Genomic DNA, 16,109 nt, shown 5'->3' on the forward strand with positions numbered 1-16,109 from the left:
GAGGAGGAACCGACTGCTGAACCTCAAGAGCAGGACGAGGAGGAACCGACTGCTGAACCTCAAGAGCAGGACGAGGAGGAACCGACTGCTGAACCTCAAGAGCAGGACGAGGAGGAAACCGCAGCAGCAGCAGCACTTGGACCTCGGGAGGAGACAACGTTTGACTTTAAAGAAATCGGAGCGACTCCAATGAGCAAGACACATGGCTTGCTCACAACTGCCTACACACAGTCGTTTAAGAACTGGTCCAAAGACCACTATTTCCAACAACAGATGAAACAACGGCAAAGAGAGTTGGATTTTAAGCTTCAACAACGCAGGTCTTCCAATATCCGCCAGATGTTTAAGGAGCAGATTGCATTGACAAAGGCAAAAAAGGACTTGGAGAGACCGAAAACCTGGTCTCAATTGGGGTCCAGCTCCTTTGACTCCATCAGAACTGACGCCATGAGCATGGAGGAGATCCAAACCAGTGATGGACAATGCAACCAATCAACAGATAATGACCGCAGAAGAACAGAGGAGAAAAAAGACAGCGAGTTTGTGCGCCCCCGTGGGATGGAGGATGGAAAGGACAATGAGGGACAAGAGCGATTGTGCCAAACAAGCCGCGCGAGTCCCCTACAATTTAGGCACGAGGCCGGAGACAAAGAAAAGAGCCCAAAACAGTCGAAGGGTAGCTGGTTCACGAGTTGTTTCAAGACAAATACAAAAAACAAATCCCCATCCTCGTGAAAAGTGCACTTAATCAAGCACTCTTGGACAATGAGCTTGCCCCACTGTGTTGTGCGCAATGTACAATGCACTTTCCTTGGAGCGAATCTTTCTGTCTCTTCTTTTCTGTACTGCTTTGGTCAAATATGAAACCAGGCACTACTTTTTGTGACATTGGTGGTGTACCGCGAGATAAAATGGGCGCCTTGGCTCAATAAAGGTTGGGAAACACTAGTGAAGGGGCTCAGATGTGATGTTGATGTAGTTGCTGTCTTTAGCCAGCTAGGGGGCGCCCTATTAATATCGCCTACACGCCAAAGTTGCTGCTATAACAAGATGTAGAGTAGCATGAAACTAAAATTTATGACATCAACAGATTATGTTGTACATTGGCAACATTCTTGACAATTTACAGCAAAATAAACCGATATAAAATAGCGAAGGCTGTGAAATGAACCAATCAGATACTCGTATTCACTCTTGACCACGCCCTGTTACCCGTTGCTACGCCGACACGGGTCTCTATGAGTGACGGGGCAGTTAGCCAATCGTCGTTGTGCACGGTGTGAACACGGGTGCCCGCCGCTCATTTCTATCTACTACGGCTGATGTCACCTACCAGACTGTTGGATGGAACATTGCGGGAGCACAATGCGATATCAACGGAGTCGTCTACACAGGTAATAAATGATCGTTGATTAACACATTTGATTTGTGAAGGTGTTGCCCGGTTTGCTCACGTATGGCTGTGACAGCGCTCCTTGCAGTTGACACGGTTGTTTGCTAACGCAGCAAAGGTGCACTTCACCTGAGCACTCAAACATGATCGTGGACACAACGGATGTGCAAACACAGTTTAAACTTTAGTTTATGTGTGCCGTAGTCGAGAAACATGTTTTCTGTATTGAGGTGCACAAGTATTCAAAGTGTAGAGATAAAATTAATGCAAAGTTGAAGTCAATATTCAAATGTGAATTGTACTGACGGTTTCAGTGCTGCTATGGAAATTTCCAAATGTACACAGTTGATCCTTAATTTTCATGCACTCGTGGCAGCGTTACTAAATGAGCTCCAATTTGTCTTCGGTTATGTCTTGTGATTCTGCCATCGGACAAATAGTTTTACATTCAAGCTTTCTGTCATTCTTGAACAAATTGCTACTTGCAAATGCTACTCACATGGTTAGAGAGTCAATATTGGGTTTCTGAGCTGGCTTCATGGGCCCAAAAAGGTTTTTTGGTCCATCTGGTGATCACAATTCATTGATGCGGTTGACATCCAATTTTCACTCAGTTGCATTACATTGCATATTATTTCAGAATAGAAGACCCAGGTCTTCATTTTATTCACTTATCATTCATTTATTCTTTTAGTACAGGTAGAGGCGCACGCAGGACCTTCGAAAGGTCTTCTCAATTTAGTGGACTGGCCTATTGACGCTTGCTGAATAGTTCTTAAGAGCAAGAATGTGCACATGCTTACAGTCATGCGAAGTTGATTGACCTTACCCAATGAATTTAAGGATACTTTCTGTGATCTTTGTCTTTCTGGAAAATTTTCTGTGAAACTACTTGAATGCTTTAGTTGTGTGAACATATTCTGCAAAAATTGAACTCCAAAAAAAAAGAATAATGAGTCAAATGTTTTATTGAAAAGAAAATTGTGGTTCACAGAAATACAGTTTTCAGCCCCTGATACGCACGCTTGAGGCTGTGAATGTGTCCAGCCAAGGTGCCTCTCCGCCACAGATGGTATCCTGGGGCTCTCTGGTTCTGGCTCTCTTTCTAGGTTACTAGTTCATGAATTGCCTCACTCTGTATGATGATCAATTTGTATTTTCTGGGGGGAGAAAATGCAAAACGAATAAAGCAATTCAGAAAATAACAACACACTCACAAACCACAATACAATCTAACGTGAGTCATTCAATACTACAGTCAATGGCTACTAGTGTATACACGCTTGTGACGAGGCTTGCTTGTTGTCTGCGGCACAGTTGTGCTTTCGCTGAGCTGCTGTTGCAAGCGATGCCTGCCTGGCACATGGCGCAGTAGTGCTGTGTAGACAAAACTACATTCACGCAAGGACAATGGCCAGACTGCCTGGCCTATGTTGATCACTCACTGATTTTTTTTCCCATAATCCTCTCGTAGTCAGTAAAAGAAAAGTCTTTTATCCATTTAATGTGACTAATGTATTTTATTTCCATACCTTTGTTCCAAAATGGACATTATTTTAAAATGACAATGCACAGACAAATGAATTACTACCAAACAAATAAAAAAAAATGAGAGTTGCTTGCTCACACCCATTTGGGCTTTTGACCCCACTGGACGTCCTGGATGCACAATGCACAATTCCCGCTAAGATAAAAAGCTCCGTCTGCCAACGCAGCGGCTAGCAGCTTCTTTGAAGGTGTGAGGTTTGACACACGTGCAACACAAGCTGCCATTTGTTTTCATGTGAGGAGATTGCAGCTGACTGAGCAATGAGGCCTGACACAATATGCCATGCTTTGCCAAATTGAGGGACGCGTGACTTCATGTGGAGTGAAGGTTCCCACTTAAGTGCAATTACTACAGTGTTGTGTTACAAGCTCACAGAAACTACCAATGCGAGTTTGTCAACTGGAAAATACATAAAAGGCTTTTTCCAAAAATGCTTCCTTAGAAGTGACGTTTGTTTCATGTTTTTCTACTCTCCATCTTGAAAATGGTTGCATTCAAGGCTATGCGTTTTAGTTTTGTCTGTCCTTATCTGACTGATTTTACTTGAAGGTTGTTTTTTTTTTACTGCTAGCAATCTGTGTAGTGTTAGACAGTCCAAGTTTGGCTGCACTCTGTGAACAGATTACACTTTGGAATGTCTCCACTTGTTTTTATCATCCACTGCACCATCCCCCTGTTTTCGAACTGTGTTTTAAGATTTAGAGTTGTTCGTCTACATGGCCTATGGAAGCAGGTGGAAGGGTTTTGTTTTTCAATTCCGACCAGTTGATGACTGAAGTTTGAACCACGCAAGTACGTGAAGTAGATGGACCCACGCACAAATTCATCCTCTCCTTGGTGGGTCTTCCACTTCCACCATGCCTCCTCCTCCTCTCTCAGCCTTTTTCCTTGGCTCATCCCATCTTCTGGGATTTTCTTCTGAAGTCTTTTCTTAATTCCCTAGGATCATCCCTCCTCCACCAAATGTGTCTCCCGTGTTTTCATGAAGACATTGCTATCCTAAACCTTCACAGCCTTTACAACACAGTCAAGCTTGCAGTTCACAGTGGGGGGGGGGAACATAGCCCACTACCACAGTCTATGATTCCAAAACATTCATTGCAGAATCCTCCTAGAGCTGAAAGAAGACAATTAAGACGAGATGAACCGACAAAACATGAAGCAAAGTTCTAACGAAGGTACTTGCTTTCCTCTTGTATTACAGAGCATGGTGACTGTCTGTTGAGTGATGATGGCTTTCTTCCAGAACAACTTCTGGGTGAGTGTCTCAATAGCTGCAAAATTGATGAAATTCAACAAATAATAATGAATTGAATGTGTTTTTTGAATGACTACATTTAGCACATCTCAATGATGCCCATTTTTTTTTATATACGTAGCTCAACAATAAAACAAGTTTAAAACAGAATGGCAATACCGAACCACCAGAATGTTATATTGATCAAAATATGCATCATCAATTGATTATTTTTTTGCCCATTTCTCATGTTGTTCTATCTCAGCCTAGCCTGTCTTGAATTTGCTCAGATCCTATTTTCAGCGTTACTTAGCAGAAAAGCCTTTATGAGAAAAGTTGCCCTGTTGAGATTTTACACATTTTTCACATCCACCTCCCCCTCTGTCTCCATACTTTCTTTTCTCCCTTCAGTCTCTTCATTATGATGGTAATGGATTCCCTCGTGCGGAACCAAAATGCTCAACTTCATTCATGAATAAAAGTTGAACAACGAGTTTGTGTAATTCACACATGAAGAATTGTCATTAGACTCATTGCATTTTTTTTTGCAGATGCTCGAACATTGATCTAACTATTGTAAGGATTTTCTTTTTTTAGCTCTTTGGTCTGCCTCACAAATATTAAATATGAGGCTAAATCAACCCCCGAGGATTTACCATCTGTGTTCATTGATGTCGCCAAGCAGTCTTGAGAAAAAAAGCTCAGCGGATTAATTGCTAACTTCTGATCAACACATCAAATGTCCATTAAAAAAAATGTACACAGGACATTACAATTGGTACACATCCAAAAAAATACTCCACGTAGGTTATTTGAAAATGAAATGAAAATGGCAAAGCTGAAGTTGCCTACTCGTGAAGTGAAAGACAGACAAATTTTGAGCCTGCCGTCATTTCTGTCAATAGCAAACGCCTTGAGTTAATATTTGCGTCCATTTGCCTTTTCAAAGCGCAAGTGTTTACATTTACGATTGTTAATACTGATTGAACAGGTACGGTGGACTGAGTGCGTGCGTGCGTGCGTTGCTGGCTTTGAGTGGCAGCTCATCTGTTGCGAGGGCATCAGGTTGCAAGAGCAGAAGCCTGCCAGCTGCTTACACAGGACAAATTCTTCAGGGAGTAATCAGCAGTCACTCCAACCCCTTTCAGACAGTCAATATTAGATTGGATCTTAGCCATTAAAACAACAACAAGAGGAACCGTTTTGTGCTTTGTAGTTTGGAGAATTGGGAAAATTCCCTCTAACTTAACTGTGAAAGCACCCAAAACAAACCAGTTGTGGAAGTCACAATTTTAATAACATTCAAGTCAAGTCAAGTTTATTTGTATAGCCCTAAGTCACAAGCAGTCTCAAAGGGCTTTACATAGACAGAAATTGACAATTATTCTCAAAGCATCCCCTGATCTTAAGCTCCCAAAAGCATAATTGATTGGTTAGAAGGACTTTTTTTTTTTTCTTTCTTTCATGCATGAGCTGACAAGTAGTCATCAAAAGTGACAAAGCTGCTTCTTACTGGCGGCTTCCACACAGAAGTGCTCACTGCCAAATACGCCAGTCTGCATGTCTCTGTGTAGCGTGTGTGCGTGTGGTCGGTCAATCCTTCCTTGCCATTCCAGGCATTCCCCCGCTACCTGAGAATTGCTCTGTTCTTCTCCGATCAAACTTGAGAACCTGTGTGTCCTATGTGCACAATTAGCTCTTTGAAAAGGCAGCTTGCGATACAAGGCAGATTGTTTTGTAAAATCAAATGAACAGTGTGTCTTAAGCAATTTCAAATTTTGACCACAGTATAAAACATGTGATTTGTTGATGCGCCGTTTGCTCGCGGGCTTTTTTTTGTGTTGTTTGTGCCTGGGCAGGGGGAGAAGAACGGCGGCTTTGACGTGCTTTACCACAACATGAAGCACGGCCAGCTGGCAACCAAGGAACTCGCCGAGTTTGTTCGCGAGAGGTAAAGTTTGGGCCTATTTGTGAAAATCTGTGAGGGAGAAATGTCCACCCCAAAATGGTCTCGGCAACTGCGATGTCATATTCGAGGAAACATTCATCGGAACGCTGTGTTTCAACTAGTTGGACTGCACAGAAGCTATTTCAGTGAACATTTCATTCCAATGTATGTTTGATTATATTGGATCTACTCCAATTAGCTGTGATTGAATTGAGACCTGTAATGACCGGGAGTGATAAAAGATTGTGATTCCTTATCTGCTGAGACGGACAACAAATCAGCTGCCAACGAAAAGTGCAGTATCGCGTCCGTAGTGCTGATAAAGTACATCCGTCTTCATCTGCCTCTGCATTCCCCAAAGTCGTTTCTAATAAGACAACATAGTTCCGAAAAAAAGAAAACCTACTGGACCAATTTTATATTGTTGTTACAGTCCGTCAATAAGAAAGCCGTTCAAGTCTGATGTGGACCATTAATAATCTGTGGTTAGAAGCAGTGTCATCCATGAAGCATGTTCCTCTGTTTTGTGCTAGCTACATAATAAACATGCCTTTTTAAATTCATGTTATTGATTACAATCGCATTGTGAATTCAGAGAGACGGCACAAGACTGAACCATATGTTTAAAAAAAAGGGCATCTTTGATGAACGCTGCCATATGTGTGTTTGTCTTCAACTCAGAAGCAAGTTGTTGTGTTTTCCCCCCTTTTAGATATTTGGATCAATATTGCTGCATTCTTTGCCCTTAGGCTCTACAGATTTCTTTTGAAAGTTTAATGTGCAGCCTTTCTCAATTCATCCATGAATCATTTCAGCATGCCATATAATACATTGACCTAGCATTGACTTTCTGTTCTGTCAAATCTGCATTCAAAATATGTGGCCTTGATAACGGTATTGCGTGCAACTGCTTTTGGACATTATCATGAAGTGACAGGAATCGAAACTAAAGATTATGCACCAAGTCTCTTCCCGCTGCAGTTTTGCGCTGCAGCGTACACACACACACGCACGCACACGGGTATAGGGCTGAAAGGTACTGCAGGGTTGAGGTTTCCATGACTACCTTTAAATAAGAGCCAGTCACCGTGTGATATTCTGCTGATGTTTGTTTTGTTCCCCCCCCCCAGAGCTGCCATCGAGGAGACTTACTCCAAATCCATGGGCAAACTGGCTAAGATGGCCAGCAACGGAAGCCCGCAAGGGTGAGTGAAAATAAAATCAATTGTGTACCATTGGAAGGGCGCTTTAGAATATCCTTGATAATAAATAGCGCCATGGCTGCGTATAAGATATGGATGAGAACCAAATGTTCACATTTGTCCCTTCTGTACTGATTAAATAATCCAAGTACTTACACCATATTGTCATTTGTGCTGTTTATTTTTTTTGCCCAGGACGTTTGCACCAATGTGGGATGTGTTCAGGGTGTCTTCTGACAAACTGGCTCTCTGCCATCTTGAGCTCATGAGAAAGATGAACGATCTCATTCGGGACATCAATAAGTACGGTGATGAGCAGGTCAAAATTCACCGCAAGGTATATATATATATCAATGGGAAGACCCAACTTCCAAGTCTTGTCACGTAATGATATTGTGCATGTTTTTTCAGACAAAGGAAGACATGGTGGGGACTGTCGAGGCGGTGCAGGCACTGCAAGTTCAGAGTGGCCACCTTCAGAAGTCCAAAGAGGGTTACCATGCCAAATGTTTGGAGCTGGAGAGGCTCAGGAAGGAGGGAGCACCACAGAAGGAACAGGAAAAAGTTAGTTCCTACTTCTTTTTAAAGGACTTTAAGCTATGTTAAAATCAATTCTTTTCTTTTTTTCAATTGATATTGGGCTTTTTGAGAAAACAATGTTGAAATAAAGTTTTATTGTCCTCTCTCTCTCTCGCTCTCTCTCGCTCTCTCTCTCAAAAGGCGGATCTGAAGTCTAAGAAAGCAGCAGAATCATTTGCACTGTGTATTGAAAAGCACAATCGAGTGGGAGGAGAGTTTGAACAAAAGATGAACGAGTCTGCTCAGGTCAGCTCTAATTCCGAGACCCCTTTGCCCGTTTTTTGGGGGAGGTGTGTGGAAAAAAAAAAAAAAAAATTATTTGTGCTCTCAGTCTCAACACTATTCTTAAACTCCCGGTTCATATATTCTGTAACTTCAGAACATTAATCAACACTATGTCCCCCCCCCCCCCCTAAAGAAAAAAAAAAATCTCTTCCATTGGTAACACAATGGTGAAAATGAGAAGATTTTTCAAAATAAGATCTCAGTGCACCCTGAATAATAATGAAAAAAAAAGTCTGAGTGTCTATTGTGTTTCTGTAGAGGTTTCAGGAAATTGAGGAAGCCCATTTGCAACAGATGAAACATTTGATTAAAGCTTATTCCCACTCCATAGAAGACACTCATGTACAAGTTGGCCAGGTATGTTGGACGCTTTGCAACATCTCAGACCTCATGTCACACACGATTTGTTAAATGTCTGGAGATAATCATCATCGTCTGCTTTGCTGCAGGTCCATGAGGAATTCAAGCAAAATGTAGAAAATATTGGCATCAATACCCTCATCCAGAAATTTGCAGAGCTGAAGGGCACTGGCAAGGAAAGGCCCGGTAATTAAGTCACAAAATATTTCTCGCAAAGTAAAATTAACATGCAAGAAGTATTTAAGCACTATGTATTGACTGAGTATGGGAATACAAAAAAAAAAAAAAAAGTGTTTATATGTGTGTGCTGCAGCTGTAGTCAGTTTTGAGGAGTACATGACAGCCATAGCACCCGAGGGCGGAAAGAAGAGTCGGGCCAAAGCCTTCCGGATCCCCGGACTGGGCAAGCGGGACAAGGAGCCGGACTCCACGTAAGCATAATCGTCCTTGTCCTGTTTTTTTTTTTTTTCTTCTCCTTATCTGATTGGCTCTAGTCTTTGCTGCTGGCTTTAATTTGTGTTATTGAACAATGAAAGCAAATGGATTTGTTTTGCAGGGATTCTGCTGTGACTGAGATACCGGTCAGTATTCCATTTTATTCACAGTCACCACAGCAGCTATACTACAGTTGCATGGAATGTTTACTAAATTAGGGTGTTGTAAAAGTCAAATAAAAATGCAATATGATGAAACTGTCGATTAAAATCATCACCAATATTTATGAAGAATTAATTGCTGCATTATATTTTTGTCAGGCTGCTGTGCTTGGGTTTCTTGGATTGTTTATTTTTTGTCTTCTTCCAGAATTCACCCTTTGATGTAGACGATGAAGGATTCGTCATCCGAGCTGACAGCACTCAGAATGATATCCTTTTTCTGCTCCAATCATTTGGACACGCTGGGATGTTGAACTTTTACGAGTGTACAAAAACGGAGTCATGGCACGGGCGTCTCTTTCCGTTTATGGTCGCTAACGCTCGCTCCCTGGTCCTGACAGCCTCAAGATAACAACTGCTTTTCTCATTCGACAGCCTGGGGTGAAAATAGAGACAGGAAGCGGTTGGTATTTTGCAAAAATAATCTCCTACCCATGCTCAGATGTGCAATTGCCTCAGTTACGCTTTTGCACCTCTTTCTGTATTTCTGCATCTGCTCTGATTTCATTCAACTCGCAGAGAATCCAATTTATTTTTTCTCTTCTCACCAAGGCCTCGGTTCCAGTCCAGGAACTTGGGCAATATAAACCCATCCTCCTAGTTCTTTTTCTTGCTCATTCTGTGGATGCTATTCTTTCTTTTCATTTTCCTTGACTCTTCTTGTCACGCTGCTCTAAAGAGAAGGACAACAACTTCTATTCCAGCGACTCCGACTTTGATGATGACGAGCCCAAGAAGTTCCAGATCCAGATCAGACCGGTGGCCAACAGCTCCCGCAGCAGTGCAGCCGCCCGTGAGAAGGAGCTGAAAGCTACTGTGGGAACTCTTACCTTGCCACCCAACAGAGGGGTATATATATATTTTTTTTTCATTAAAAAAAAATAAATGATGCAAAATACTAAAATAGCTTTCTCTTTTTCTTTCAGGTAAAAGTCAAAAGGCATCTTTCCAGTAAGTTTTTTTTTTTTTTTTTGTGTTTTTTTTTTATAAATGCTTTTGGACTGTCTCATAAATAAACCCTGAGGAAAAAGTGAATATTTATATAGGGTATTTCTAACCTTCAGAAAACAAATTAAATGAATTAAAAAAAAACATTTCAATGAAGTGTCAGCAGTTAGATCACACAATGCTGCAAACTTGAATTATTCTGACTGTTTGTCTTGACAGGAAACTCGAGCACAGGCGGACGTACCGATGACGAGGGCACCTCTTCTCGAGGTTTTTTTCTTTTATTTGCTTATCTGTGATGTAGTTTGTTGCTAGCCTTTGCTTTATTTGTTTGTGTGGAACGCTGCTTATTGTCGATTTCTCACATTGTGTTTTGTCATCATAGATGGTGAGCAGGAGGGCCTGCGCAGGTCAACTTCCAGTCCAGATCACAGCAGGTGAGATGAGCTCTGCTCTTCTTATCTGTTGCAAATGTGACTCACATGAAATCACCTGTGTTATTGTAAAGATGGGGGGGGGGGGGGCACTTCAAAATGCTAACCTTTTTTTTTTCCCCTCCCTCTTTAACAGATTGAGTTCTACAGCATCCGGTACCGACAGTCTGTTTGGGCCGCCTCTCGAAACAGCCTTGAAATTCAAAAGCTTTAGTGGTCGGGGACAGCTCCAACAACAAAGTTCCTTTGGTGCCTCTGAATGTGAGATAAAGACATTTGGTCGTTGACTTTGGAGACTCTGCCCATCGTGCGTGCGGCACATTAACTGCTGGCTTTTTTTGCACCAGATGCTGCCTTTTCATCAGACTCTTCCTCACCAGAGAACATTGAGGACTCGGGTTTGGACTCACCCTCCCTTCAGCCGCTCGACCCCTCCCCTGAGCCGGCGGGCTGGGCGGCGTGGCCTCCCGTTTCACAAAGCAAAGAACAGACACAAATACGAGGGCGACCTGCTGCTGACCCTTTCCTCTCAGCCTTCTGTGAGCCCTCCCCTGCTCAAAGTCCTCATGGGCAGGATGACCCCGTGACCGCTGTCGGTTCTTCCCGTTCCTCGAGACGCCCCTCAGACGTGGACTCCTCCTCAGCCGGGCGCTTCTTCCCTGCTTTCCAGCAGTCCTTCCCCTCAATGGAGATGGAGTCAGCGGCGTGGAACTGCAGACATCACCCCGAAGATCCCTTCTTTGCCGCTTTTGACAGGAACGTCACACAGGAGACCTTCAACCTGGCCGACGCCTGGCTGCGCCATCCTCCGCGCCCGACCCAGGACGGACGAGGAACGGAGGCGCGAGGGGACCCCTTCTCCATCGCTAGCGCTGACACCAAGCCGCTCCCGCCCCCTTCTTCCTCCACCTCATCTAATCGTAAAAACAGAGAGCGAAAACGAGACCGAAGCCTACCGCCGCCGGTTTCTTCCGATGACCCGTTTGCCATCACCATGATCGGAAGCCCCACCCACCAGTCGTCACTGGCTGCAGCAGGAGGAATAATCCCACGTAGCACCAGCAATAAGCTGACATTTGATAACAACCCGGAATCTTTTGCTCCATCGCAGCAGCCAAAGAAGGAACTTGCCCATTGGAATTCTCTCCATAACCCGTTTAGCGAGGGACAGCCGAGCAATTCCAGAGCAAACGACGCGGCGGGACTAGGGAAAGGAGATTGTGTCGGCGGCGAGAGGAGAAAACATCGCTCGTCAGAGAGCGAACCTCGCCGGAACGCTCCTCCGCTCACGAGACATTCTGGCCCGCAGGAGGATCTTTGTTTCTCCACGGACAAAGACCAAGACTGTCTGGACATCAACACGCCCCAGCCTTGCAGTGTCATCTCTCACAAGGGTATATGGATTTCCTCAACCTAGTCTATCAGGTCGGATGTAAACATCAATTGAAATTTGATTGTGCGTCTTTCCAAGGTACCAAACACCACTTTAGACATCAATCGTTTGACGTGGTCACGGCTGCTCTTTCCAGGGCCAACAAGCCCAGCAAGAAGAGCGCCAATCTACTCAGCGGCAATGACAGAGTAAGTAAGATACAGTCAAATACATTTAGTATTTTGCCACTTGTGTGTTTGGAGCGTTTTTTTTCTGAAAAATGATCATCCTTTCCTTTTAATGATTGGCACCCACTAACGCCTTGCCTTCCTTGTCCTCAGTCTCAGTCCCGGTCGTTGTGCTCCTCGCCTTTGCCGGAGCCCAGCGCCTCCCTCACCTCCTCGTCTTCCTCCAGTCCCAGCGAGTGGGGACCTCAATGTAGGGACGTTGAATGGGGAGGACAGAACCGAGCCCCCAGCCCTGCCCGGGTGCGGCAAGCCTCACCTTTGCCTTACCCGCTCCAGGACCAGCCGTCCAGAAAATGTAAGCCAGATTCAGAGCAGAGAAATGTATTCCGTGACGTAGTCTTCACCTTATGAGAGGATTGGAATGAGTAAAAGGCCCAAACTTTTTTGCAACTTGATGTGGTCGTTTCCAGTGCACCTGTCCCGAGGCCCCAGTCCCCTTTCCCTCAGCACCCAGGAGGCTTGGCCCGTGGCCGCCGCCATCACCGAGTACATCAACGCTTACTTCAAGGGCGGACAACACAATCAGTGAGCTCGATGTTGAACGGCGCCGGTTCTCCGCTGTCAAATGACAACCATCTTGTCGTTCCTCTAGGTGTCTGGTGAAGATCACAGGCGATTTGACCATGTCCTTCCCAGCAGGCATCAGCCGCATTTTCACAGCAAAGCCCAACGTCCCTGTGCTCAGCTTCCGACTGGTCAACATTTCCAAAATAGACCACTTCTTACCTAATCAGAAGCTTCTCTTCAGGTTTTTACTTATTTCTTTCTTTTTCCTTGCTGTAATTTCCGGAATGAGCCGCTAGCAGCGCAGAATGTGCCCACAGTGATCCGTCTCAGAGTGACCCGGAGGCCCGAGACTTCTGGTTCAACATGCAGGCCCTGCAGGTGTACTTGCAGCGGGAGGCTGAACTCAACCCCCAGGCCTCTTACTACAATGTCGGACTGCTCAAGTATCAGGTAAGATCAATATTTATTAGTAAGATCAATATTTATGTCATTGTTTTTTGGGGAAAGTTTCATGTGTCGGATGTGTGGTATGGGCACGCGGTATCGCTGACTACTCAAGGATTGACTTTGTGTTGCTATTATTTTGTCCCGCTCATGTTTCATAGCCAGGCTAGCAAGTTGTTGATGTACGTGCAGGTGTCATCTCAGGATCCAGCCCGGGCTCCTCTCCTGCTGTCGGGGGAGTGCCAGCGCAGCGGCACAGTGACCCGGGTGTCGCTGGACTACCATTGCTGTCCCGTCACAGCGCCGTCCACTCAGCTCACCGCCGTCCAGGTGCTGCTGCAGTTGGACCACACGGCGGCCGACCTGCAGTGTCAGCCGCCTGCCTCCTGGTGAGCCAATGAGAATTGGAAAATGACCTGTCCATTTAATAATGAAAATATTAGAAATGAATCCTTGGCAGCAGCGATGAGGAAGTGGCAGAGTCCCAGTTGGCACTAAAAGCTGTCGACATGCTGACCCTCAGCTGGACAGGCCACTCAGTATGTTTGTTTTGAGGGCTGCTCTAGATGCTAAAAATAGTAACAGCAGATGACAACATGGCGTTTGGACTACGAGAGAGAGAAGGTCAAAGAGTCAGCGAGTGTTTTTGTGCCTCTGCAGGAACGCCGAGGAAAGACGTCTGCTGTGGAAGCTTGCCAACCTCTCGCCCACCAACCACAGCAAAGGTCAGAGCTAAGAGGGAGGAAATTAAACAGCTTAACATTATATCCAATCTGCATGGCATCATTGGCATGATTGCCTCTTCAACTGTGTGTCGTTGTGGTGCCCTCGTGCAAAGCAGATCTTAAGTCGCTCCTGAAAAGCACGAGTCGCTCTGGAAACTGCTTTATTCCTTGTATTTTTTGAAGTTGCAGAGGCCTGTTAAAATGGGAGGGTTAGGGTTAGCAAGGGAATAGGAAGTTATAGTCTCACCTAGCAGTGTTTTATCGTTGCATACTGTAGAAATAGTAGCAAGAATCTCGGAGTAAGTGACAGCCGTGCAAAGAGGTTTGTACTTGCCTATAGATTCCATATGATGTAAAAGCATTTTCTTTCTATGAGACTAAATGAAACTCTTTCCCTCGCTTTCAATTCTAGCAGTATTTTTATACGGCCCGCGGCCATCAAAAGCCATTTTCTTCAGACGCACGCAGCCGATCTGACTGGATTGTGTGCCAACAGGCTCGGGGACTCTGTGTGCCAGCTGGCAGTGTTTGGAGGTCCCTCGCGGCCCCCCGCCCAACCTGGCCGTTCAGTTTGTGGGCTCCGGGGCCTCTCTGTCAGGCATGGACGTGGAGCTGGTCGGCAGCCGCTATCGCATGTCGCTCATCAAGAAGAGATTCGCCACAGGTGATGCTTTGGGAAAAAAAATAAAATAAAAAAAAGTCTTTTTTTAATTGACGGTATATAATGAATCAAATGAATTTGACACTTTTCTTCTCCACTGTGTGCCCAATAGGAAAGTATATGGCAGGCTGCACCTTGTGAACATAATGACATCGTTGGAGCTTCTGAGACGTTTGCTACTAGGTCAATGTTGAAGGACCACAAGCACTTAATTGTGACACTGTTTCTGCTGCTATGGTCTCTTTATTGTCTCTTGTGTGTTCATTTTTCCTGGAGAAAATGTACTTCCTTGTTTCATCCCTTTATACTACTGGACTGCAAACTAAGCTAAATGTTAAAAGTCGACACTTGGTGTACAGGGAAGCATGTATTGAGTAATAACTTAAGCATAGTCTGAGTGGCAATTGAACACTTAAGAGTAGGAAGTGACTGGCATATCCTAAATGATTGAACAGGGTCATTGTTATATCTTCTTCTCTACCTTAAAAAAAAAAAAAAAAAAAAAGAAGCAATGTTTGCATATCTGCTGTTTGCTCCAAAAGGAGGCTTTGTGATATTTAATAACAACAACAAAAACAATCCATGTAGTCATCTTTGGTTTACGCCAGTTTATTATTCTTACACATTGTGACCAGGTACAAAATACAACTGAATTAAGCAGTTTACCAACCACCATGTGTCCTTGGGCTAGATAAAGTGGTGGTTTCAAAATACACAAAATAAGGGTTCAGTATACTTGTAAGAGGACCCAAATCTAGTTCCATAAAAAAAGAATCATCGGCCAAAGATCTAAAACAGTCTTACAAAACATTAAAAAGAACAGCCAGAAATGAGCTTTTCAAAGGCAAAGGACAGACAGGAATACATCTCAAAAAGCCTTAAATAAGTCCGTACAAAAATGGAGGGGAGAATAGGAGTAAACACAAAGAATAGTTCATCTAACTAGGAACTATTCTTCATACTTAAATCAATCACACGCAAAGTCTTATTGGTTACCAAACCATTTTGTTTTCTTCAGATACAATGAGGAGAGAAATGAGGCCACTGAGCATACGTTCTACATAGAAAGATATACTGAATATATAATTTTGTAAAATGGTAATCGTCTGCTAAGGCGCTCTGAAACGGGCCTCCTGAAGATTCTGGCTTGCTACGACAGGTCTGTAATGGGTGGGGCCGAGATGACAACTATTTACACTCAATGCCACATTGACTCAGCCTCCCACACCTCCATTACATGAACCGAGAAATCTATTGAGGTAAAACACAGTAACTTGCCCTTTGGTTACCAAAAATGAAAGCAAATGCAACTAGATCTGCTGCAAAGCCATTTGTGTTTATTTGCTCTCTAATTTAAGGTCCATACACTAGTGCACTCTATCCATCCGTCCATCCATCAAAGGTAACGCTTGTCCCCACGGGGGTTATGGGGCGTGCTGAAGCCTAACTAACCCAGCTTGTTCGGGCAGCAGGCGGGTTGCCAGCCATGCAAACATGCAAACTCCACACAATCAAGCCCGCACCCTCTTAACTGTGAGGCGGACGTGCTAACCAGTGCTCC

The 16,109-nt window shown here is 44.1% G+C and overlaps 1 protein-coding gene across 1 annotated transcript; it reads left to right on the forward strand.

The window, feature by feature from the left end:
- The first annotated feature begins 1,255 nt into the window (after positions 1-1,255).
- Positions 1,256-15,074, forward strand: fcho1 (FCH and mu domain containing endocytic adaptor 1). Its single transcript, XM_037250067.1, has 27 exons — positions 1,256-1,394; positions 4,147-4,200; positions 6,039-6,130; positions 7,258-7,332; positions 7,525-7,666; positions 7,741-7,893; positions 8,050-8,154; positions 8,452-8,550; positions 8,643-8,739; positions 8,867-8,984; positions 9,110-9,134; positions 9,358-9,418; positions 9,877-10,058; positions 10,136-10,160; positions 10,377-10,427; positions 10,543-10,594; positions 10,728-10,852; positions 10,939-11,985; positions 12,063-12,172; positions 12,305-12,506; positions 12,622-12,736; positions 12,804-12,959; positions 13,036-13,168; positions 13,355-13,551; positions 13,823-13,887; positions 14,384-14,551; positions 14,661-15,074. Exons 2-27 carry the CDS (start codon positions 4,171-4,173, stop codon positions 14,687-14,689), a joined length of 3,654 nt encoding a protein of 1,217 aa, XP_037105962.1. The 5' UTR covers positions 1,256-1,394; positions 4,147-4,170; the 3' UTR covers positions 14,690-15,074.
- Positions 15,075-16,109: the final 1,035 nt, after the last annotated feature.

The sequence above is a fragment of the Syngnathus acus genome, chromosome 4 (genome assembly GCF_901709675.1).
Source record: "Syngnathus acus chromosome 4, fSynAcu1.2, whole genome shotgun sequence".
NCBI lineage: Eukaryota > Metazoa > Chordata > Actinopteri > Syngnathiformes > Syngnathidae > Syngnathus > Syngnathus acus.